Consider the following 25,140-nt stretch of genomic DNA (forward strand, 5'->3'; position numbering starts at 1 on the left):
GCTTGATCCCTTACTTCTGCGCTATGTCTTGTTTGTTGGCACCTCCCTTCTCAACTTCCTTTAAAACCTCGACTTTCGTTGCCAGGTCGAGCGTGCGATAAGAGCCACGGTTTGCCATGGCTATAAATTCCGCGACTAGGTACCCCGTGGAACAACCTAGCCTACGAGCTTCCCGCACAAAGGCGCTCGACATACGCTGCGCACGCTGCAAGACTAATCTCGCCACTGCCAGTATGCAGCACTGCGTGCACCTATGGCACCCGCGTGGCCTCCGGCGGAAGCCGCTTCGCCTCCCGCCGGAGTTGATCGGGGAGGCCACGGCAGCCGTAGCAATGAATAATCGCGCCACTCCAAGAAGGATGGCGTTGCGGGCGGCTGCGGTGACGATGACACCAACGCGGAGCACGGAACTGTTGCAACACTTGAAAAAGTGCACATTCTACCAAAGAATGACGGTCACCTCGAGGATCCCGGCTGAAAATTAACTTTCAATTAAACAATATTACTGGATGAGGACTTCGAATTATCGAGCGATTTCTTCTATAGGATTACATGCAAAACTGACGGGACCAGCACCTCACTTCTACATAACCGAAAATTCCAATTAAGCGGCTTCGAATTATCGGGAGTCGACTGTATTGCCATGCACTTGTGCCACGTGCTTGGGCCACTTGCTCCCAGAAGAAGACGAGGATGAGCTGGCTCATGAGCTCACGCCTTGGTCTTTTGTCAGTGCTGTGCTGCTTCCTTGATGACGCAAACTTTAATGGCCTCTTTTAGAAGTTGCCTGTCAATTAAACGTGACATTTTATGGAGGAGGTACTGGGTATTCTAGACCTATGCAACAGAGCCTTCCTAGCAGCAGGAAAGTTCGACCAATACCGGAGCTCACGCTAGTACACCGCGCCAGCCGGAGAATCGAGGGACTGGCCCCTGAGTCTGAGCCTTTACTTGCGAGGACAATGACGACAGCAGGTATGGATGCTACATCCCATACTACCACAACTAACCCTGCGACGGCTGTTCCGGTACCTCATGATTACACGCTGCAAAAACCATGCGTGCCAAGTCCCTTCCATGCCGACTTTCTGGAAGACATGGAAGGCTGGCTGGTGAACTTCGAGCGCATAGTGGAGTTCAATGGATGGGACAACAGATCGAAGCTCTGAAACGCCTGTTTCAGCCTTTTGGACGGTGCCCGCACGTGGTTCCAAAACCGTGAAGATAGTTGTGTTAACTTTAATGGCCTCTATTAGAAGTCTCCTTTCAATTAACCGTGACAATATAAAGACTGCTCTACTGTCGACGACATCATAAAGGAGTGCTGACGCTTCGAGAAAGTAAAGAGCTGTCATGTCAAGCAACAATTCATGCGGCCCCCTAACACTGCCGTTGCCTCAGCGTGTGAGGATGTCCAGTCAACTGGTACCGGAAGCATCTTGTGCGGCGTGAAATTGAGGCTGCATCTCCATCTGTTCCTCAGGCCCATTCATTTGAGACCCGCGCAGCAGTACCGTTGATCTAAGTCATCGCATGCAAAAAGTTGGTGAACGAAGGCATTCATCCTATCCAGTTGTCCTGCTGTCACGATCCGCCCAGGTTCGTGAACGAGGAAGGGCTTGAGGCAGCCTCCATTAGACAAACGCTCCGCAGAGTGGTAGTGATGAACGATTTCTGGCCGCCAAGCAGCTGTGCTCGCCGGTGTTTATTGGTGCAGTGACCAGTGTTGCCTACCAAGCCTGGTGGGCCAACGAAGATTATGCCGGAGGGGGCATCACATGCTTGCGTCACACCCCCAGTTTGTTTGTCGACAACAACAACAACAAAAAAACTTCCAAGTTTAAAGTATGAGGCTCTGCCTCCGTCCCAGCCAAGTCGATGGTGCTGTGCCTGCTATCCAGGCGAGTAACGGTCCAGTGGCCTCCGCGGTCGAGTACTCCGACTGGGCACCGATGTTGACGGGCCAGTTGTGGCATCACTGTGTGCTGCCTGAGCCAGCCTCCGGAGGGTCCACAGTGGTCGGCCTTGTGACACCAGCACAACAGGCGCCGCACCACTGGCAACGTTGGCAGCCTCCGAGGGGGGCTGTGCTCTGCTGGAAGCGACTGGTGTTGCCTCTAGTCCTCCTGCGGGCTGGAACTCTGAAGTGGCAGTCAAGAGTGCTGGCCGGGTCCCAAGGCGAGGCCTAACATGGTCGGCGTGTCGGTGCCACGTAGCCCCGTCTGGCATGCGGACGAGCAGCGATGAGGCGTTGGCAGGAGACACCACCTGTCCGGTGGACCAGGGTGGGCCAGGGCAGAAGTTCCTGGCGAAAACTGGAGCTCCCGACTCTGGCAAAGGCCTTTCTGCTTCAGGATCGGAGGTCCGGATGCAGGATGTTCAAGGCTGTCTTAATCATCCGACCCAGCAGCAGCTCACAGGGGGCACGGCCAGTGACATTGTGAGGCGTGGTCCGGTACTGGAACAGTATTCGGTCAATCTGCATCTGGAAATCCCCAGTCTGGCTTTTCTTGAGCTTGTCCTTGATGGTTCGGACCACCCTTTCGGCTGCACTGTTCAAAGCAGCTGGGTACGGTGGAACCATCATCTGGCGGATTTCGTTCTTCGTCAGCCAGGCCAGGTACTCTGTGCTGGCGAAAGCAGGACCATTGTCGAACACGATGACGTCTGGCAACCTCTGGGCAGCAAAGACCTGTCGTAGCGCTGCAATGGTCACACCTGCTGATGGAGTGGTGACAGGTAGAACCTCCACCCACTTCGAAAAGGTATCCACTACCACCAGGAAGTAATGGCCCTTGAAGGGTGCCCCAAAATCCACATGTAGGCGGGACCAGGGTCTGTGGGAATGGCCAGGGGGTGATTTCCACATGATGTGAGGCCTGCTGATGCTACTGGCAGATTTGGCAGCTCTGCATCATGTGAGCGATGTCCTGGTCCAGGCCAGGCCACTAAACATGGCACCGAGCCACCATCTTGGTCTTTTCCATGCAAGGATTACCTGTGTGCAGCAACTGCAGGACCCTGCACCGGAGACTTTGTGGGATCACCACCCTGGAACCCCACCGTAGACAGCCCTGCGGCAAGCTGAGCTCGGCGCCCTTGTGGCTGGACCAATTCCTCCCCACAGGACAATGCCTTGACCACCTGAGACAGGACTGGGTCCCAGCTGGTTGCTTGCTATACCGCAGATCTGGAGAGTAACTCCTGGTGCGCGTGCTCCAGCATGAACACTTCAGCAAGTTCTGGAACAGCATCAGGCACCTCTGGCAGGGGCAGGCGGCTCGGGGCATCAGCAGGTTCCAGGTCTTTTCCCGGATGGTAAACCAGCTAGTAACTATAAGTTTCCAGCCTCAAGGCCCAGCCCAGTGTACCACTCGAGGTGATGTCTGCACGGGAACTGCCTTGTTAGGCCCCAGCAGGCCCAACAGCGGCTTGTGTTGGTGACCACCTCGAACTTCCAGCCCCACAGATACTGGTGGAAGTGTTCTACCCCGAACATGAGGGCAGGGCCTTCCTTGCCAGCTGGCTGTAGCGTTGCTCTGCAGCCTGAAGCCGACGAGAAACAAACGACACAGGGCGTTCCTGGCCATCCTTGTCCCGGTGTGCCAGGACATTGTGCAGGTTCTGCAGGTGGTCGCCCGTCGTCGTTGCCAGTAACCAGGATGTCGTCCAAGTACACCGCCATGTGCCTCATGCCCCTGAAGAGGTTGTCCATCTTCCTCTGAAATATGGCTGGGGCTGAGGCCACGCCTAACGGTAAGCACGTGTACTGGAAGAGCCCCAAGTTGTCTATATTGTGACATACTTCAGGGAGGCATCCTGGAGCACCAGCTACTGGTAAGCATCTCTGAGGTCGAGCTTCGTAAACTTCTGTCCACCGGACAACGCTGACCAGAGATCTTCGATCTGGGGCAATGGGGATTTCGCAACGGTACCGACGGGGTTGATGGTAACTTTGAAATCCCCCCAGATTCTGACACTACCGTCTCGCTTGAGGACTGGTACGATGGAAGCGGCCCATTCAGACGTCCTGACGGGCACCAGGATGCCCTCTCGCTGTAACTGTTGCAGCTCCTGGGTGACCCCGTCCTTCAGGGCGAACGGCAGTGGGCGAGGCTTGAAAAAACGTGGCCAGGCTCCCTCAGGTACATAGATGCCAGCCGTCGTGCCGGTGAATGTGCCCACCCCTGGCTGGAACAGGGACTTGAACTTGGTCAGGAGGCTGGGGACATCTTTCGCAACATGCAAGCTGGTTTCCTGGTACTCTGGCAGACGAAGGCCCAGTGCATGAGTCCAGTTTCGGCCCAGCAGCGTCGGCGACGACCCCTTGGTTAAGTAAAGGGGAAAGGTTGCCTCCCTGCTGCCAAAGCGAATGCTGACCTGGGCCTGGACCTGGGAGAGCTGCCCAGAGCAGCTGCGCAGCATCATGCCTGAAGCCTCCATGGACACGCCGGGGAAAGTATGCTTGAAGAGTTTTCCTGCCATTAATGACATGCTTCCCCCTGTGTCCAGCTCCATGGAAGTGGGTGCCCGCAGATTTTGATGGTCAGCATCTATGGTGGCACAGACAACGGTACAAAGCCTGTGGGCCAGGCTTTGTGCTCGTCCCATGTTTTTACTTCGTCCTTGTGTCGTTTTTGTGCTATGTACCCCAGCTTATGACTGTGTGCCATAGCTTACGACTGTGAGCCTGGGCACGGAAGAACTCGGGCCTGCTGCTTCACGCCCCCGCCGCGTATCCTTGCGACAGTTACCCTGGCCGCAGGCTTGTGTGTTACCTGGCCTTGAACCAGGCTGCTGCTGCTGTTCGCTGTTGGTCCTCCCCCTCCGGCATACCCAGTCCAGGTGCCCAGTTTTCCCGCATGTGAAGCATTGTGCTTGAGAGAACTGGCACTGTGAGGGGGAGTGCGCACCACCACAAGCGACCGCACGTGCTGCTTTTTGTTGCCAACTTGTTGACTGCTGCTTCCGCCGACGGTGGGCCAGTCCCACGGGCAATCTCACCGGCATCCTTGGCGGCAGCTTCCATTGCCAGCGCTGCCTTCACGGCGTCGTCTAGCGAGTGTACGAGGAGCTCCATGAGTCGCGTCTGCATGGCAGTGTTGTTGATGCCGTCAACGAAACGGTCCCGGAGCAGTGAGTCTAGTTGGTCCCCGAAGGCACAGGCACTCGGTAACCCTCGTAGAGCAGCAACGGACTGCTCGAGGGTCTCTCCTTCCCAGCGGCTCCGATTGTTGAAGTGGGAACGCTCCATTAGTGTGGACGGTGCTGGGTTGAAATGCGAGCGCAGTATGGCGAGCAGCTCACCCACCGCCTTAACATGCGGCGTGGCTGGCTTGAGAAGGTCGAGCAGGAGACTGAAGATGCGGGTCCTGCAGCTTGCCAGGAAAATATGCGTGCTCTTTGGCCTCGGGTGTGTCGTTTGCCTGGAAGAACATGTGGACTTGCTCCGCGTTAACTGGCTGGGCGGAGCCATCTCCCTTGAATGGCTAGAGCCTTCCATACAGTGGCATGGTGACAGCAACGGGGCCGGTGTTTCGCCGTCGTGGCGGCGTGGGACGATCCATGGGTACTCGTCGCCAGTGTCGCAATCCATCCGGGTTCGTGAACGAGAGAGGGCTCAAGGCATTTTCTGTTAGACAGGCGCTCCGCTTCGTAGTGGTGATGAACAATGACTGACCGCCGAGCAGGTGTGCTAGCCGGTGTTTATTGGTGCGGTGACCAATGTTGCCTACCAAGCCTGACAGACCACCGAGCCTGGTGGGCCAACGAACATTATGCCCGAGGGGGCGTCTCAACTCCCAGGCTCCTGATGCCTCTCTCTGCCTCTTTGTTGCTGCACGATGACACTTTACATTGTCGCAGTTTGCTTTCTGATGCTCCTGACCTTTTACTCGTGATCCCGACACACCTCCGCTCAACTGTTCTAGCCCAGCTTCATGATGCACCATTAGTAGGGCACTTTGGCGTTTCACGCACATATGATCGTGCACACCATTGATTCTACTGGCCAGGCACCTCCCCCTCGGTGCGTCGTTACGTGGGGCCTCTTGTGACCTTTGTCAGTGCTGGAAAAAGCCGTTACTTCTGCCTGCTGGCCATATTCAGCCTCTTGACGTTCCATGCGAGCCATTTCATCGCATCAGTCTCGACTAACGGCTCGTTTCCTTTGTCTGTTTCGGGAAACGGATAGGTCACCATCGTTACCGACTATGCAATGGGATTCACGATCACCCGTGCTCTTCCGACCAGCTGCAGGACCAACTTTGAGGACTTCCTACTCCGTGATGTCATTCTCCAGCATGGGGCACCCCAGCAACTCCTAACCGACCGGGGCACACAGTTTCTTTCGAAGGTGATCGAGGACGTTCTACAGTCCTGCGCAATGCAACACAAACTGACCATGGCATACCATCCACAGACGCTTGACGAAGTGACTGAACCGAACAATTACCAACGTGCTGGTAGTGTATGTGTCCACATACCACCAGGATTGGGACACTGCATTGCCTTTTGTGACATTCGCGTATAACACATCAAGACATGAGACTGCTGGTTATTCTCCTTTCTTTCTCTTATTCGCCCGAAATCCTATGTTCTGCATGCCGCCCTATCTTGTAGGCTTGAGAGGCCTGTGCTGATCATGCACGTCAAGTTGCCTGTGCTCGATTCGGCGAGTTGCAGGCCCACGAGCAATCTTGATACAATAGCCTTCACAGGACTACCCACTTTGTCCTTGGGTCCCTTGTCCTCCTCTGGTGCTCAGCGTGCAGTGTCGGGATTTCTGAAAAGATGCTGTTCTCGTACACCGGCCCATGTTGAGTATTCCTACAATGGATTCCTACAATACATAGAATGACAGGCAGAAGGTAAGCAATACTGGAGGTTTCACAGCTATTGAATGTAGCCGCTACGTTCCTTCTTATAAGCAGTACTGGAGCCTTCAAAACTTCAGAATGGAGATGCTTTGTTCCTTCATATAGTGCACATTTTTCTGTACTGTTATAAATGCTAAGAAACAAGAAACTTTCTACGGTAAGGACTCCATACACAATTAAAACATGAAAGCATGTATCTTCAGCTCAATGCGAAACAGCTAACAATGTTCATGCGCACATAGGCTGCTACAGAGGGTTAGAGAGTGCGCATTATTTCCATACTGCAAATATTGCATTATGCAAAAAGGTGAGGTGTGCAGACAGGACGCAACAGCAGAGAAGTGGACAAGATGAATGCCGACTATCAACTGAAGGGAGCACTGAGGCGAAAAAAGAAACAAGGCATAAAACTCATCTGCACAAGCTCTGGAATGGTATCACCACGTGTCAGTCAGGTACATGTGCCGGTCTACGCGAGAGATAGCTGTTAAGGCACTTAATCTCTTCCTTATGTGAAGTAATCGCAGGCTGACTCACGCACGCACTTCCACCATTATAGATATGCCATGCCCCTACCATAAGATGCGTATCTTCATTTTTGTGCCTGTACAATATCGCGCATTCATCGAACTCTGGCGTGCAGTTACAATCTTGGCAATGTAGGGAAAGATTAGAAGGCGATCCACCGGTTAACGACCTTTTATGTTCCATTAGCCTCTGATTGATGCACCGCCCCGTTTGCCCTACGTAGAACTGGCCATAGCTAAAGGGAACCTTATAAACCACACCATACGACAGTCAGTAAAACTGTTGTTCTTATTGTGCTCCACAGGACAAATACCGGTATCTGTTCTTTTTTTGCCTTTTACCCGCTGCTTTTTCCTCTGCACTGCAGCACATATATTACCTAGCTTATTGGGAGCAGTGAAAGCAACATATTTCCTCGCAATTTTTTTAAGCCTGTGCGATACTGAATGAATGTATGGAATAGCCACTGCTCTTTTTTTGCTATTACTGGTTTCTGTAATCACGTCCGTCCCCTGAAAACCAACTTCTTTAGGCGTTCAGCCACAGTGGCCACTGCTACACTAGGATAACCTGCTTCTAATAGGCGCCAGACCTGTGCATTAAAACTGGCGCTCATTTCGTGCATGTAGGACCTGGTGCATGCACAATCGCTCACCTAGACCGGCACATGTACCTGACTGACACGTGGTGATATCATTCTAGAGCTTGCGCAGATGAGTTTTGTGTCTTCTTTCTTCTTTTCGCCTCAGTGCTCCCTTCAGCTCATAGTCGGCGTTCGTGTTGTCCATAGTGTTGTTCGTGTTGTGTTGTTCTTGTGTCCTGTCTGCATGCCTCACCTTTTTGCATAATTCTCTTTTCAGACGAAGAAGATGTTGCATAGCAGACGAAAAAGACGATGAGCTGTGCCCCGGCTCGCCATCTTTGTTGTTGTGGTGCAACTCGCTGCCGCTGTGTAAATATTGTACACATACCTGTCAGCAGGGGCTTATGTGGCTTCAGCCCCCCCCCCCCCCCCCGAAATTTTTTCGTGTTGTCATGCATCGCAATCAAAACAACCCCTGGCGCCAGAAATCACTCAGGATTTTGTCAAGAATGTATTTTTGACGCTCGAAAAGACATTTCGGCGCGAAGATTGTGAACTCGGGCTGGATTTCATGCCCATGCACCTGGAGTCGCATAACGCCGAGCAGCCGCATCCGAGCACAAAGTTTCAAGGCGTTCTGATGGTGAGCGGGCTCGTCGCAGCATCTCACGGATGCTGCGGAATCTACGGAGAGCATAGATTTCAATTCCGAAACATTTTGGGCATAGAAATCACATAAACTTTTGATACGAAAGGTGCATTGACATTTCTAAAGTTGTGCTTTAGATTTTCAATTCCGGATCTTTGTGGGCTTAATGTTGTCATAAACATTTGACGCCAAAGGTGCATTGACTTTTCTAAAGTCGTACATCAAACTATACAACGAGACAAGCCAAATCAACACACTATCAAACAAGCTGACAAAGCACGCAGCGAGGTCTGATGAGACGAAGCATTGTGATGTTATTTGTGCGGTCATGTCACAGAAAAGAATATCAACATTTCTTTCACTTGTGCCAAAGCATCCATGTTGTGACACTATATAAAGCCAGCAAAGGTATACATTCTTATTTATTTTTTCTACTTTGACTTTTATTCACGAGGACACATTGAGCCTCTGAAGAGGCTCAATGTGTCCTAACTGCGTCTCACTAACTGCGGGCTGCCAGAGCCAGCCAGAGGTCGTGCATTTTTCATGTGTTGCCCTGACAACCGCACGGTGCACTTCGGTGCACGTTCTTTTTTATCTGGCTGAGTGGATTTTGGCCTCACAGAGTTGTGAATGCTTTCTGGCTAGCCGAAGAGAAAAAGAAAAAATGGCCGCTCGCTGCCACCACTGCGGGGTCTCGACGAATTGCAGCATGTTCGCTGGAGGGCATCACCTTCATTTCAATGTTATCGCAACCTCTCCTGAAAGTTTTTGGTCTCACCAGTGTAGGATAACGAGCAGCATGCATATGGTTTTCTGTGGACCAAGCGTCTCACGTTTTCTTCCATATTCCTTCAGTAGCCACATTAGGTGCCCAAAATAGGCATTCGATTGTGGCCAACATGCTTTCCTTCGTGTTTTTTTCATTTTGGTGCTGCCCCCGCCCCACAAAAGGAAAAAAAAAAAAAGACGTGCAGCAAATTGTTGCGTGGTGAAAGTTCAATTTTGTTACTTCTTTTGCAGAAAGAAATGGGCCGCGGCGCTCTTCAGTTGCCGGATGCTCTTACTATATTGTTGCGATAGCAATTATATGGACACTCAAGGCTTATTCCTGTTGTCGTCGTCGCCGTCATGTTCCGTATGAAGTCCAAGGGCGGTAACATCGTCACCGTGTGCCACATGCTTTATGTGCGAGTGAAAGCTTAAGGGGGGGGGGGATGAGCCGACAATGGTGGGTCAGTCTTGTGTGCGCAATGGAAAAAAGTGGGGAGGAAGCGCGCCGCCTTCCGTCACGCGCGATGCATCGGAGCGAGTGGAGGGAGCCTTGGGGTTCTGTGATCTGTGGTTGCGCAACATGTTTATTTGCCTTGTTTGACGCAGTATACGGCGTGTTTCAGCGAACTTTAGTGAGAGTTAAAAAATATGCCAATGCACTTTAAGATGATGCGACCAAATGAATGTTGCTCCCTTTTATATGCAGTGTGTCAAGCTATTTTTGTATTTTGTTTAATTAGCTAATTAGTTAAGATTAATTAACCTATTTCTGAAGCAACGAAGCTAGGAAAACAAATTTATATGAGAATGTTGCAGAGCGGCTTGTAAAACGTTCGAATAAACAGTTTCTGTCTTTCTATCTATTAGGTATTAGTGTTTTTCAGCTAGCTGCAGTTGCCTGTGAAATACGAAAAAACGGAACAGGACACGCCCGCTTGCGCGTCGTAATTGCACTGCTCCCAAGCATTCTGCGCACAAATAGTCATAGGTATACAGCCGCTTAAAAAGCGACAGGCAGTGATGCAAGCGTTGGCTGTTCGATTTAAACTAGCAACCGTTATCGCTTGCGCTGCGTAAAGCATCTGACGGACATGGTGATGGTGGTAGGTGCATAGAGTAACATAGTATACGTAAAGAGTGGACACTTTCGCAGGCGCCTGCAGCTGACTTAGGCTCTCAGCGCACTTAGTGGAATTGCCGAAACGCACCAGCCTTCAAGATGGTCACCGCACGTAGCCAAATCTTGGAGGCCGTAATTTCAGTTTTGTTTCTTTTATTATTTTTTTAGGCCCATACCATTGCTTAAATCGAGATTTCATGCAGACACTTGTGTTGCTGTTTATATGTTGCGACGGTGGGTGTGCAAAGGTGTTTCACTTTATGTTAGTTTTATTTAAATTTATATTTGCTGTTTCAAGCTATAACAGCGCAACAATCATGCCAACTGTTGAGGAAGTAGAACTTTATCGCTTGTGATATTGCACGTCTAGTAACTCATGCCAAAAGGAGTATTGTAAATAAATGTGCAATGTTCCTTAAATATAACTCAACCTGCTGCGCAGCCAAGAACACGAAAATAGCAGACAACAATTTATTTGAGCAAGATTGTAAGAGGCTGATACATGAGAACAGGAAGAAACTACAAAATGCAAGTAATACTGGTGTCACACGACGCAATTTTAATCACAATCAAGCACAATTCGATTTGAATTTCTCGATTGCGCTTGTTTTTTTTCTGCAAGCTGCATGAGGGAGCCAATCGCAGTTGAGAATTTAGATCATGATCGGGCTTGATCGCGATCGAAAGTGGTCGTGTGACACCAGTAGAATGGAGAATAGTCGGAAATTAATAGCATGATGGCAATAACTTTACACAAGCAAAACGGATACAGGACTTGTTGCAACTATTCAGATAATGAAAAAAAAAAAAAACTGCACAGACACGTCAGCAATTAATTTGCTCAAAATGGGATTGTTTTAGAAGGAAAAAATATAACGCTTTTTCTTCTACTTCTGTGAAGGAGGGTGAATTAAGGTAGCAAAATTATGTGAATAGTTGCATGCCAAAATAAAATCGCTACAAAAATAATTAGGCACGCACCAACGTCCTCATCTCAAATGTGTAAGCCAGTGCGTCCATCATTAAACAGCTGCAAGTAAGCACTTTGTGTTGGGGGTCTTCACCTGCTGCCTTCGAAGCCGTGCGTCTTCGAAGCATCTTCTGATACTTGGAAATTTTCCCTTCAATATGCATGATGTCCTTCGGCTGTAGAGTGTATTTTGACGAAATAGTAGAGATCCCTGCAATACGTAGAATGACAGGCAGAAGGTAAGCAATGCTGGAGGTTTCAAAGCTATTGAATGTAGGCGCTACATTCCTTCGTATAAGCAGTTCTGGAGAGAGAGAGAGAGAGAAGTTTAACGATATGAAATGCGGAGAGGTCGGCCTGAGGTATATTCCTCTAGCCAGCTGCTCGGTGTTGGGGGAAGAGGGAAAGAAAGAGGGAAGAAAGAGGCGCATGATGGGTGACGATGACGATAGAAGGAAGATGTAGAACATATGGCAAGCAATTTGGCGTGCTCAAAGCGTACAATGCAGGCCCGTAATTTTTAAAGAGTTCAGTAATGCCTGGATGGCCTCGAAACTCAATTGAGCATCTGGCCAAGGGCCTAAAATAATGTCCGACAACGGTGGACTGTCGAGACGCGTAAGGTCGTTGTCCAAATTTTGACGCTCTTCCAAGTACTTAGGGCAGTCACAAAGCACATGACCTATATTCTCAGTCACATTTCACACTTCACAGTGTGGAGACTCGGTGCATCACATGAGGTGCACGTATTTGCGCGTAAACGCTACCCCCAGCCTTAGTCTGTGCAGAAGACTGGCACAGCTGCGTTGAATTTTCGGCGGTAGCCTAAAATTCATGGTAGGGTCCAATCTCTGGAGTCGTCTGTGGCGATTATCTGGATTGTCCCAGTGATTTTCGGATGACACTGGAGAGGAGACAGTTGGCGTCCACTCTTGAAAAAGGAATTGAAAGCAGTGACTCTCGTTCTTCGAGTGCTTCCTTTGCTTCGGCATCGGCCAGTTCGTTGCTGTGTATACTACAGTAACTGGGAATCAACTGAAATGTGATGTGGTGGCTGTTGTGCTGAAGTGTAGAGCTCGGCAGTTTGAAGAGCCAACACTCTGTAAGCGCTTTCTTTCAACACCACTCTAAGTAGTTGCAGAGCCGATTTTGCGTCACTGAAGACTGTCCATATTTGAGGAGGCTGTCGTGAAATACATTGAACGGCCTCTCTGATTGCCACTAGTTCCATAGATGTTGTAGTCATCTTGTTATGCAGACGAAACCGTCGAATGACTCGATGCGCAGGCACGACGAAAGCCGCACCAGATGCATATGACGAGACAGATCCGTCTGTATGCACACTTACCGAGGAGTCATATTCTTTCGACATATATTCAAGTGTTAAATGTCTGATGCCGACGGTAGGTATTCGCGATTTTTTAGAAATTCTGGGAATAGATAGACGTACCGGTATTTTGGATATTACCCATGGGGGCATACGTGAAAGGTCAGCTGGGCCAAAGTAAGCGGGTATGGCAAATTCTTGACATTTAACGGCTCTTGAAAAAGTGGAGTCCAGCCATATGTCTGGAAGTGTCGATAAGGGATGACGTCCATGACGGCACAGCAGTCGCAGGAATACTCAAAGAGGTTCACATCATAGATAGACAGGTAAACTGGTGACGCGAGCCTCCTCAATTGTTCCGTAGGTTGAGGTGCAACGTGGAACACTGAGACATGTTTTCATCATCTGTGCCTGGGCACGCAAACATGACGGGCTCATACTTGATAAGACTGATGGGCTATACCGAATTAACCGACGTAGAGAGCCTGGTACAGCTGGAGTAGCGAATGCTCAGATGGACCCCACTTCATACCGACCAGAAAGCGAAAAACATGAGCAAGCCCAGTTAATTCTTTCTTTAACATTGCCACATGTTTCAACCATGAAACACCGCGGTCAATGACAACGCCGAGGTATTTGTGGTGGGTGACATGTGGGATGGCATTTCCATTGATCATTATTGGATACCAACACATAAGCTTCCGTGTGAACGCTATCGCAGCGCACTTATCTGGGGCCAGTTGCAGTCCTTGGCACTACAGGTACCGAGACGTTAAAGAAACCGCTCGCTGCAATCTGGCACGAATTTGCGGTTGCATGACTGTGGATGCCCATATGCATGTGTCATCTGCGTAGGTACTGATGCCTACTGTATCAGGAATTATTTCCGCAAGGCCAATAAGGGCAACATTGAAAAGAGTCGGGCTGAGAACTCCTCCTTGAGGCACTCCATGGACCACGTCGTGTCTTGTCGTTTCGCCATCATTCATGGACATGAAGACTGTGCGACCATCTAGGTCATTTTCAATCCACATGTAGAGACGGCCGCTGATGCCGATGCGATTGCAGACCGGCCACGTCTAAAATCCGGTCATCATTTCAGGATAAAGCTCATTCGTTTCCATGAACCATTCTAATCTAGTGAGCACCATCTGTTTCATCACCTTACCAACACAGCTAGCTAAAGCTACTGGCCGGTAAGATGACATTTCCTAAGGCGATTTTCCTGGCTTTAGGAGGGCCACCAAACGGCTGGTTTTCCACTGCTTCGCCACTATACTGGATGACCACGTGGCGTTATAGTACGACAGCAGGACTTTCCGACCTTCCACGTCAAGGTGACACCGATCAGTATAGGAAATACCGTCAGGTCCAGGTGCAGAAGATTATCTCGACGCAGCAAGTGCAGCTTCCAATTCTGGCATTGTGAAAGGAAGGTCAAGACGATCATCTTTAAGAGGTAGCACGGGTCGATCCAATGCTGGACATGCTGAAACGTCGGTACTGGCGACTCTCGTACAGACGTCTTCGCCAACCTGCACTTCCGTCAGAGATTGGTGAAGTGCTAGAGTACAGAAAGGGTGTTTTTGCTGAGGAGGGGCACGAAGACTTCGTACTATCTGCCAGATCCTAGAAAGTGGCTTTCGAGGATCCAGAGACGAACAGAAGGTCCTCCACCATTGTTTTCCCATTTTTTGAAGGTGACACCATATTTTTCGTTGAGCTCGTCGACATAAGACAAGATCTAATGACGGTTGAGTTCACCTAACTTTCCTTTCCGCTCTACGATGGATCGCTCGGAGCCATTCATATTCAATATCAATCGCCGCTCTGGATGTAGGGGCACTGATGAACTTAGTTGTCTTCTGCACTGATGATACAATAATGTCTTCTATATCAGATGATGAAGTGATGTCTCCGCAGTGCTCTTCGACAGATGTAAAGAATGTGGACCAATGAGTGCAGCGTAGAGCAGATGCAGTTGATTGCACAAACCACTTCCTTTGCACATATGTTGGTATATGATCGCTTCCATGCATTTCTATGTCCAAGCACCAGTTTACTGAGGGCAGGAGGCTCTGAGATACAATAGTGAGGTCTAAGCAACTTCCATAGGTAGTGCCGCAGATGTAAGTTGGAGATCCATCGTTGATGACAGTCAGACCTTCAGTGTCTATGAAGTCCATCAAGTTCCTACCCCAACAGTTCATTGCGGCACTTCCCAAGTAAGGATGACGAGCATTGAATTCTCCAATAACGTCATGAAGGCCTGAGAACTTTGTAACACAGTGGGTAGGTAAGAGAGGTCAAGTCCTTGTCTAGGAGGTATGTAGGCGCCGATGATCGAAAACACATGTAGTTTATGTTTTAGTGTCACACATATTCATTGTTGTCATGTGGAGTGATCGTGTTCTGAACAAATGTCATGTCACTGCGTATACACATTAACACTTTGCTCTTGTGTCCATCTTCACATGACCAGAGCTTAACGTATCCGGAAAGGCAAAATTCCGACATGAGGTTTGGCTCGCATATCACAATCACTGGGAAGCGGTATTTGAAGACTTGTTGCCTAAAGTCAGACGTGCAGCCGCATAGACCTCGAGCATTCCATTGCAATATAACAGAAGGATGCATATTCTGTTCCAATGTCCAGTGTTTTATCGTGAGAGCCATAATTGCCACCCTTACTTTAGAGCCGCTGATAGCGGCTTCATAGCATTTAACGCCTTCACGACCGATAGTGCAGTTGGCGTTGCCAATCCGGAGAGTAATATACGCATGATGTTTACTAGCTGTTTAAGCATGTCTATCACCTTTTCATTTCCAAGCCTTTCATTACCCTCCCGGCACTTGGGGAGCGCCGAAGGAGTATCTCCTCCGGAAGCCCTTTGTGGTAGTGAAGGCCGCTCTACAGCCGAAGAGGTTGGACGCACATTGGATGACGCTTCATTCCTTGACGGGCGCGGAGGTACTGGGGGAGGCGCATCTTGTGTGTGCCTGCCTTGCTCTCCCTGTGGCACGTTTTGCATCCAAGTACTCAAAGGAAGTGCCTCTTTCTTCTGGGGCTTGCTCTGGGAGCGGCGACGCCTTTGCCGCAAGCGGCGCCTTTTCTTGCAGACGGAATCGGCAGCCTCCTCGTGCATGGAGTTTTCTCTCACCATTTTCTCAGAATTTCTCTCTCCTCTGCCATTTTGGGGCAGTCCTTGGATGTCGCTTCATGGGCTGCAGAGCAAATGTGCACATTTCATGGCGTCAGTCTCAAAGGAGTCTACCTGATGAGCACCGTCACATCTTCGACACAATGTATGATTCTTACACACAGCACTCACGTGGCCCAGTTTGAAACACTTGTGACACTGTAACAGTCGTGGCACATAGAGATGCACTGAGTGCCTCACATAACCTACTTTGACCGATGCTGCCAAAGAGCCTGACTCGAAGACCAACTTGATGCACCGGGAGCGGCCGAATCGGTGGATGTCGAGGATTTGCACTGTCGACGATAAAAGAGATTGCAGGTCTTCATCCTGTCAAAGTCCACATCTGATACAGCACCAGTGCAGGTATCTTTGCCGTACGCTAGGAATGAGCGAACTGGGATGTTGCCAACCACTTGAATGCCTTTCAAAGCCTCCAATACAGCCTGAGAACTCGCATCCACCGTCAGAACGTTCTTCCGAGCATTAATGTGAATCTCTCTCACATGTTCTGAGGCTATTCGATCGAAGTATTTGGTCAGTGATTGTCTGTTCAACGAATTCAAATTCGTTCCTTCCGTAGTTGGGGTATAGCCCACGGAGAAGACCCGTTCATCACATCTGCTTTTATGAGAAGAATCACTGCCTGCTGACGTCCGGCGAGGCTTGCGCTTCAAATGCCGCGATTGGACTAGCGTGTATGTAATCACTGTCCGATTCCATCTCTGCCGCTGTTGAGCTGTCAGATGAATCGGGAAGCCTATAGTCGGTGATGTCGCGGTTTCCCATGGCCAGGGCTACCACCGCGAGACTCGCCTTGCCATGAGGGCGCGGAGGTCCTTCGTCCTCCATTCCGGAGGATGACATCTTCAGGGAAGCTCCTGATATCCAGAAGTCGCACAGCTTTGAAGAACCACAGAACAAGGACTGCCGTTCTGCACTTCTTCCAAGCAGTACTGGAGCCTTCAAAACTTTAGAGTGGAGATGCTTTGTTCCTTCGTGTAGTGCACATTTTTCTGAACTAAAGTCAAGGAAGTGCTGTTATAAATGCTAAGAAACAAGAAACTTTCTACGGTAAGCACTCTGTACACAATTAAAGCATGAAAGCACGTATCTTCAGCTCAATGCGAAACAGCTAACAATGCTCAAGCGCACATAGGCTGCTACAGAGGTTTAGAGAGTGCGCATTATTTCCATACTGCAAATGTTACATGTGTACTGCTTTAGAAATAGCTGCATTTCTTCTGCAAAAGTGGCGCACCATACTTTTTCAGAAGCCGTTGCGCATAACAAAATGCTCTCGCCATCAAATGGCATGTGTTCTTAGGCCGCATTTCTTAATGAACAATCTTATTTCATTTTCTAACTTCGTCATTGTATCGAACGTGCCTCACAGCTCAGATGCTGCCACGTCGCTCTTATCGCTAGCATCACCGCTCATTGCTGCTCATGATAAAAAGTAATAATAATGCGAAATGAAAGTCAGTGTAGCAAATGGGCAGAAGCTGTTTATGGCTTCAAGGCCGCTGTTACTCGTTAATACGGCTAACAGTGACATAACGAAATACGAAGAGAACAATTCTTTAACAATGTGCAAAAAAGCTTCCTGTGGCCTTACCATAAAATGGCGATGAAGCAGTAATGCCACACGCTGGCAGAAGAACCCAACAACGATCCTCGGGTGCATTTTACTGAAAGAGACCGGCAACGGGACCTGACTAGGCTTCGCACGTGTTGGGTCATGCCGCCTGTCAAGCTGCTAGCCGCAGCCACAATCACAGCCACATTTTTCTTGATGTGCTCTGCCATTCAGCGGAATTGAGGAAGCTCCATAGCTCAGCCGCGAAACGGCTCGAGTGTCCACTCTTGTCGTTTACTTTGTTACTCTATGGTAGGTGGTAGTTCCAGACAGCGATAAACAGACTTTCGTGCATCGGCTGTTAGTGTGCGAGCAATTTCGTGATGCCTTTTTTCAACGAGGGAAAAGCAGACATGATCCTTGTCCTGGTAGCTGCAAGCAGACAGAGACGGGAGGCTGCAAGAATATTTCGAAGCTGGCACCCGGGTACGCGACTGAGCCGGATGACAATATGCAACACCTATGAGTCGCTGAAGCAAACCAGAAGCTTCACAAGAAAAAGGCAGAGAGCTTCACTCATAAATAATGAGGTTCACTCCAATGTTTTGTGTTTCATGGCGGCTAATACACACAGTAGCACGCGCTGCGTGGCGCACAGCTCGGTGTGTCCAACTCAACTACCTGGAGGATTTTGAAAACAGCTGGACTGTACCCCTAGCATCTGTAGTTGCATCAATGCCTGGAATCAAGGGATCTCCAAAAGAGACTCGACTTTGCGAATTGGATTTTGATTCAGGAGGAGCAGGAGTCTGACTTTCTCACCAAGGTACTCTGGACTGACGAGGTGAACTTTTCCCGAAATCGCCAAGTAAATATCCACAATGCACACTATTGGAGTGAGCAAAATCCCCACTGGCTAGGAAGATACTGCCACCAATATCAATGGTCTTTTAATGTTTGGTGCGGAATATATAACAGCACAGTCATTGGCCCAGTGTTTTTTAACAACACTCTGGTGGCAATAGGTATGTGAGTTCCTCAAAGGGCCTGTTGAAGACTTCTGCTGCAACATACCAGTAGCCCGGCTTGACGCAATGTGGTATCAGTGCGACAGGGCCCCAGCCCACACCTGCAGTTAAGTACGAGCATGGCTCGATGCTACCTTCCCAGGGCAATGGATAGGAAGAAACGGGCCTGTCCTGTGGCCGGCAAGGTCACCCAGCCTCAACCCTCTTGACATTTTCTTGTGGGGCTATATTAAGGATCACATATACACGACGGCAATGACGACTCCAGAAGCCTTGCAAGAGAAGATGATTGAAGTCTGCCAGATCATTTCACCGACGGTGCTCAAGGCAACGACAGCAAGCCTTCTCAGAAAATCCCAGTGTTGTACCGGTGTAGAAGGTGACCTCTTCAAGCACTTGCTGGGAAAATGCATAAAAAATAAACATAAATTCTGTGAAAGGTGGTGTCTGGCCATTTAAGATACTCTTATTCTACTATTTTCAGCCTTCCAGAAACTGAGTTTTTTTATTTAGGGATGTTCAATTTCCTCACAGCTATTGCGAAATGACGAACTTGTTGCTTCCTTAAGCACAAGCGATAAGAGCTGCATTTGCTTATCGCTATAACGAACTGTCGTGAGGGGAGCACGTCACTGGCGTAAATGAGATGGTCAACGCCTACGTCGCTGCCCTGTTTCCTTTTAAGCGGCTGTTTGTGCGCAGAATGTTTCGGAGCAGTGCAATCATGACATGCAAGCGGCATGTCACGTGTTTTGTATTTCGCCGGCATCATCAGTAAGCTGAAGTACACTAATAATTAACGGATAGAAATACAGAAACTGTTTATTCGGACATTTTGCAAACCGCTCTGCAACTTTCTAATTGGAATTTTTTTCCTAGCTTCGTTACTTCAGAAGTTGGTTAATTAATCTTGACTAAAATCTAAATTAAGCAAAACTACAAAAGATAGCGTGACACACTAAATATAAAAGCATGCACTTTTGTATTTATTTAAATACATAACAAGTGCTAAATACAAATACAAGCTGGCTAAAGTTAGCTGAGACACCCTGTATACAGTGACTTTTGCTTAGATACGTAGATTTATTGAAGACTTATACGTATGTTTAAATATCTTGTTGCGAGGTTTTGTGATACATGCAGTGAACTTTGTCTTCAGTGACACTTTTTATGCCCTTTATCAAGCTTTATCTTCGTATTTATGGATTCCATTGTATCTTCGCATTTCTAATGTATATTTTGCAGAACTCCCGTTTTTTATATTTGAACTCTGTTACGATATAATTTCGGTGCAATTACACTACACGACCGGTGACAGCTGTTCCTGCGCAATACATTGAAACGAAGGACAGCTTCGCTGATTTCAAACTGATATAGTTCTTAAGTTCGTGAGAAATTTTGTTTACTTATTAAATAGATAAAAAACGTGGAAGCATTGATATCAGTTAATGGCAAAATTTTTGGTACATACGAATACATTCTTTAATGAAAAAATACATATTTTACTTTTCTTGACAGTGCATAGCATCCAAGAATTCATCTGCGGCGTCTTTGGCAGCGGCAATGCAGTTATTATTTGTGTATTTGATCCCTCGACAAATTCTGTAGGGAGCAGGCCGAGCTCCAACGTGAGCCCCCCGAACGAAATTTCTGGCTATGCCACTGCCTGCCAGGAATGCGGCTTTGCGCCAGTGTATGGGTCCTGCCGTGTTCTTGCGAAGCACAAGGATAAAGATGTGTGAGAGATTATTGAGGCTCAGGCTATCTGTCAGAATAGTGATACGCGTGTTAGTGCCCCTTTGGTCGACTTGTTAGATATGGAGATGGCTTTTTTGGATGGTTAAAATTTGGATCACATGGCACCACTGTGCATGGGTTAAATAGGTGGTTGTTTCCTGAAAATAAAGTTGTGGAAGTTAGCGCACTGGGGGGGGGGTGTCTCCCTTCTGTCCTTGTTCTATGGTGCTAAATATGCTATACATAAACCCTTTTCGACATCTCTCTGTAACAATATTTTGTAATATTGGCAATGGCTTGCGGCAGGGCATTCCACTAGTTTACTGACGAAACCAAAAGTGACTGTAAGCGAGTGTGTGCAATGCTGTCATAGCTAGCCTTATTGCTGCACGACATTGTCAAATTTTGCTCGGTGTCATGAGACCACAACAATGTTGATGACGCCAGGATTTGGCATTTCTGGGCTAGCCTTAGTATTGTCAAATCAAAATGTCTTACAAGCATTTTCCGCATGTCATACTTGTCAAGTGCAAGTCCTTTACATGTGAGAGAAGTGCGGTCAATGCGGTCAGAAATCTCCAATTACTCCTCTCTCGCGTTAGCTGATTCCACGTTTTGCCTGCAAATTTATTAACTTCACCATACCGCCTAATTGTCTGCAGTTTTCGACTGCACTTCCCTTCCCCTTGGCACCCGTGCTGTAATTCAAGTGGTCCACCGGTTATCTGCCGCCTGCATTACATGGCCTGCCAAGCTCTATTCTTTTCTCTTAATGCCAACTAGAATATCGGCTATCCCCGTTGGCTCTCTGATTTAAACTGCTCTCTTCCTATCTATTAACATCGTGCCTAAAATTTTTCATTCCATCGCTCTTTGCGCAGTCCTTAATTTGTTCTCTACCTTCTTTGTTAACCTAAAAGTTTCTGCCCCACATGTTAGCACTGGTAAAATGTACTGATTGTACACCTTTATTTTCAATGATAATGGAACTGACAATGTCTCCCGTTTGTGCTCCAACCTATATTTATCCTTCTATAAATTTTCTTCGCATGATCAAGGTTCTCCGTTAGTAATTGACCTAGATAAACTTACTCCTGCACACACACTCTAGAGCCTGGCTGCCGATCATGAATTCTTGTTGTCTTCACAGGCTGTAAGATTACATTTGTCTTCTGCATATTAATCTTCAAGTCTACTCTTAAACTTTCTCAGTTAAGATCCTCAATCATTTTTTGAATTTCATCCCCAGTGTTGTTGAACAGCACAATGTCATCTGCAAACCGAAAGTTGCTGAGAAATTCACCGTTGATTCTCACTCCTAGGCCATCCCAGTCAAGTAGCTTGAATACTTCTAAGCATGCAGTGAATAGCATTGGAGAGATTGTGTGTCCTTGCCTGATCCCTTTTTTGATAGGTATTTTTACTTGTGAAGAATTAAAGTAGCTGTAGAGTCTTTGCAGATATTTGCCAAGGTATTAAGGTGTAGTTCCCATACTTTTTAATTATGCAATGCCTCCATGACTGCCAGTATCACTACTGAATCAAATGCCTTTTCGTAATCTGTGAAAGTCATATAGACAGGTTCGTTGTACTCAGCAGATTTCTTAATTACCCGATTGGTAACATGAATGTAATCCATTGTAGAGTATCCCTTCCTGAAGCCAGCCTGTTTTCTTGGTTGATTGAAGTCAAGTGTTGCCCTGATTCTATTGGAAATTACCATGGGGGATATCATATACAATACTGAAAGCAAGGTAATTGGCCTATAGTTATTCAATTCTTTAGCTCTCTGGTACACTTGCAGTCGGGAAGCATTGCGTATAAAGGGGGGCAAGCTTTTCATGTGTGATATCCTCTCCATCTTTGTTTAAATGACTGTTATTCCATCTTCTCCTGCGCATGCCATCAAAAAAAAAAAAGGGGGGGAGGGGAACTGCAAGGATAAATTGAACATACACTGTAGTAGCATTGTAACATTGCAAACAATGATGGAAAAGTCAAACAAGAAACTGAAAAAATAATGCACTACTGTATATCGGAATTAAATATCTCCGAGACCAAAAGTGTCGCCAGAACACTGCACAGAAGGGAGGGGGAGGGGGAAGAAAACAGGCATAATTGCTGAGGCATAATTTAGTAATACAGCTCAACTGAATGTTTTCTTTTATTCCTTTTAATTTATAAAAGATAGTGAATACGAATAACAAAACAGTTGGAGACTGCGCCAATGTAGTGTGTGTCTGTTCATGGTAAAATTTCAGACTGTGCACTTTTGCACTGTAGCGGGTGCTAACAGGCACCATGTGTCTGTTCCTGTAGAATCTGTTAAATCCAGAGTGCATTGATGACAACACAGTTATGCCAATGTGCAACGTAGCAAAAGCATGCAACCCAGCGTCTGCAGCTGCATTTTATTCGACCACTGCTGCTGGCAGGTGGCACCAGACAGTGTTCTCTACAGTGTTCTCATGCTCACTGAATACAACTCTGGCTGCGCCAGAGTTGTATTCGGTGCACAACACAACAGCAGCATCTCTGTTGCTTAATTTTCATCCTTCAACGGTGCAAATGTTTGTCTCACCGAACCTGTCATGTGCATGTGTCTATGTGTAGTGTTACTTTGCACTCTCTCTTTCTTGAGCAGATTTGTTGGAATGAGTCTACTGTGCCACTCGCTGGAGGTCTTGTCCTTTTAAGGCTCTCCCATTCATTCGCGTCCTCTGGCTGCAGGTACCTGATGCACACACTGGATCAGTTTGTGGAGAGTGACTACACGCTGGTCTATTTCCACCACGGCCTCAACAGCAAGAACAAGCCATCTCTTGGGTGGCTGTGGACCGCCTTTCGCGCGTTTGACCGCAAGTACGAGGCATTATACCATTTTGCAGTCGTTATGCTCATAGACGGTGGCAACCCAGCGGAGCCCTCACCAGGGTGGTTGTCCCTCCTGTATATAGTGAGTAGGAACAGGGCTGGCAAATGGAGTCTGACCTGCCGAGGAGGCTGGCCACTTGCTAGTGAATGAACATTCTAACATTTATGGCGTTTTTCACTGGTCGGTCTGGAGCAGCTGCCGAAATCCCCGAGCGAGTGCTTGGGTTGCACAAATTCGAATCGGCCAGCAGTGCAAAGACGCTCCGCGGTAGTCGCAGAGTCCATAATTTCCATGTCGTGCCCGCAAGGATTGTGCATGGACAACATACACAGAAGACTTCGTACAGCACGTGCGTCACCTCGTAATCGTTGGCGTCCGAGCTCTCGTTGCCAAACGCGAGCTCTACAGCAGCACCAAACGCAGCAATTTTGTGAAGCAACACAATGTTGTGCGTACTGACCAGGTACCCATTTCGCTTGAAGACGGAAGTGAGGCAAGCTATTTCCACCCTAATCCTCGCCTCGGTGGCGGAGCAAGTGAGAGCGATCCGCGCGGAGCAAGTTGATCCGAAACGACCAGTGGAAAGCGCGAACCCACTCCAGATCGACCAGTGAAATTCAGATTCGTTGCCACAGAGCAGGAAATCCTGCTCCGAATTGACTAGTGAAAAACGGCATTAGTGGGACATCTGTCACAATTATGGCCAATTTGAAGTCATCTTGGAGGAGAAAAAATGAGTCACCATCAAGCAACAGGAAGAGTATTCTATCATTTTCATTGAACTTTGTACTAGTAATGTCAAGGTGTGGATGTATAGGCATATTGGTACTACTGCATCGCTAAATGTAAAACCGCGAATCACACAGAGGCAATGCCGAACATCACAGTTCTCTTTTCATGCAACGGCGCTGTGGAGTTCAGCTCATTTTCTGTCATTGTGTATACTTTTTTTTTTTAAGGCCAGCTCTGAGGCTGAGATGTCAATTGTCAAGGTCTTGAGGGCCTGCCTCGGCTGCGGCAGGACGTGGGTTCAAAACCACGCTACCACCAGTTACCCACTGGTTACTCGGATAACGCTTGACTTTCTTTAGGGGTGCAATGTCCTGGGGAGAGAGCCCATGCCATGGAAATCTCATCAAAACCCCTGTGGGCACAGCAATCTCCTGAAAAGGGGGTTCAGGGCCGCTCCCGTGGTGGCACTTACCCATGTCATGCCAAAGCATCTAGTATTAGACGAGCACATCCTCAGGTTGGGTAGAAACACCACTTTACAAGCGACCCCACAGTGGCCGAGCACCTGGCTGGGAGTGTGCTTGTACCTATTTTGCTTGTAGGTACTTGGCGGCAGCGCTAGTGTGTCACCCACACCCGTGGCAGATGCTCTACCAGAATGTCATCTGTGGTTAAACTGTTCATTGTGTTTAGCACATTTCCCACCATTCGAAGCAATCTACAAGAGCTTAAGCAGGGATAAGAAGGGTCCTGGAAAGCATCCTTTGCCAATGTCAGCATGCATCTCTGAGTTTGATGTACTCTGTTTTGTTGGTGCTGCACACTATGTTTTTGAACACTAGAGGGTGTTACGGAAACTTGCACGCATAGCAGTAATGCTTTAGGACCATTTTTGTGTATGTGAGTGTGTGCGGTAAGGAGATCATCCCTGGCCTGCAAGTGAACATGGAAGTCAGGAGACTGGATCTGCGCAACATCTGCGAAGCCCTGGCAGCTTTGAACAACAGCCGTGGTTATTAATCAACCACACCACATTCTCTCCTGTGAGAGGCAGAGGCAGATGGGACAATGACTTGACAAAGACAAGACAGTCACCTAATTAACTTGTAACAGAAAGCAGCACACAATACACACAGTCACTTGGGAGGTTACCTCACTGA

At 48.2% G+C, this 25,140-nt stretch overlaps 1 protein-coding gene across 4 annotated transcripts in view; it reads left to right on the plus strand.

Moving 5' to 3' along the window:
• The window catches only part of RhoGAP68F (Rho GTPase activating protein at 68F), a 230,520-nt gene that overhangs the window by 85,347 nt on the left and 120,033 nt on the right, over positions 1–25,140 (plus strand). For all 4 annotated transcript variants that reach the window (XM_075677914.1, XM_075677915.1, XM_075677917.1 and 1 more), the window contains one exon: positions 23,104–23,235. In XM_075677914.1, coding sequence (XP_075534029.1) covers positions 23,104–23,235 — 132 coding nt within the window. The remainder of the gene's footprint in view (positions 1–23,103; positions 23,236–25,140) is intronic.

The sequence above is a fragment of the Dermacentor variabilis genome, unplaced genomic scaffold (assembly GCF_050947875.1).
Source record: "Dermacentor variabilis isolate Ectoservices unplaced genomic scaffold, ASM5094787v1 scaffold_14, whole genome shotgun sequence".
Classification (NCBI taxonomy): Eukaryota; Metazoa; Arthropoda; class Arachnida; order Ixodida; family Ixodidae; genus Dermacentor; species Dermacentor variabilis.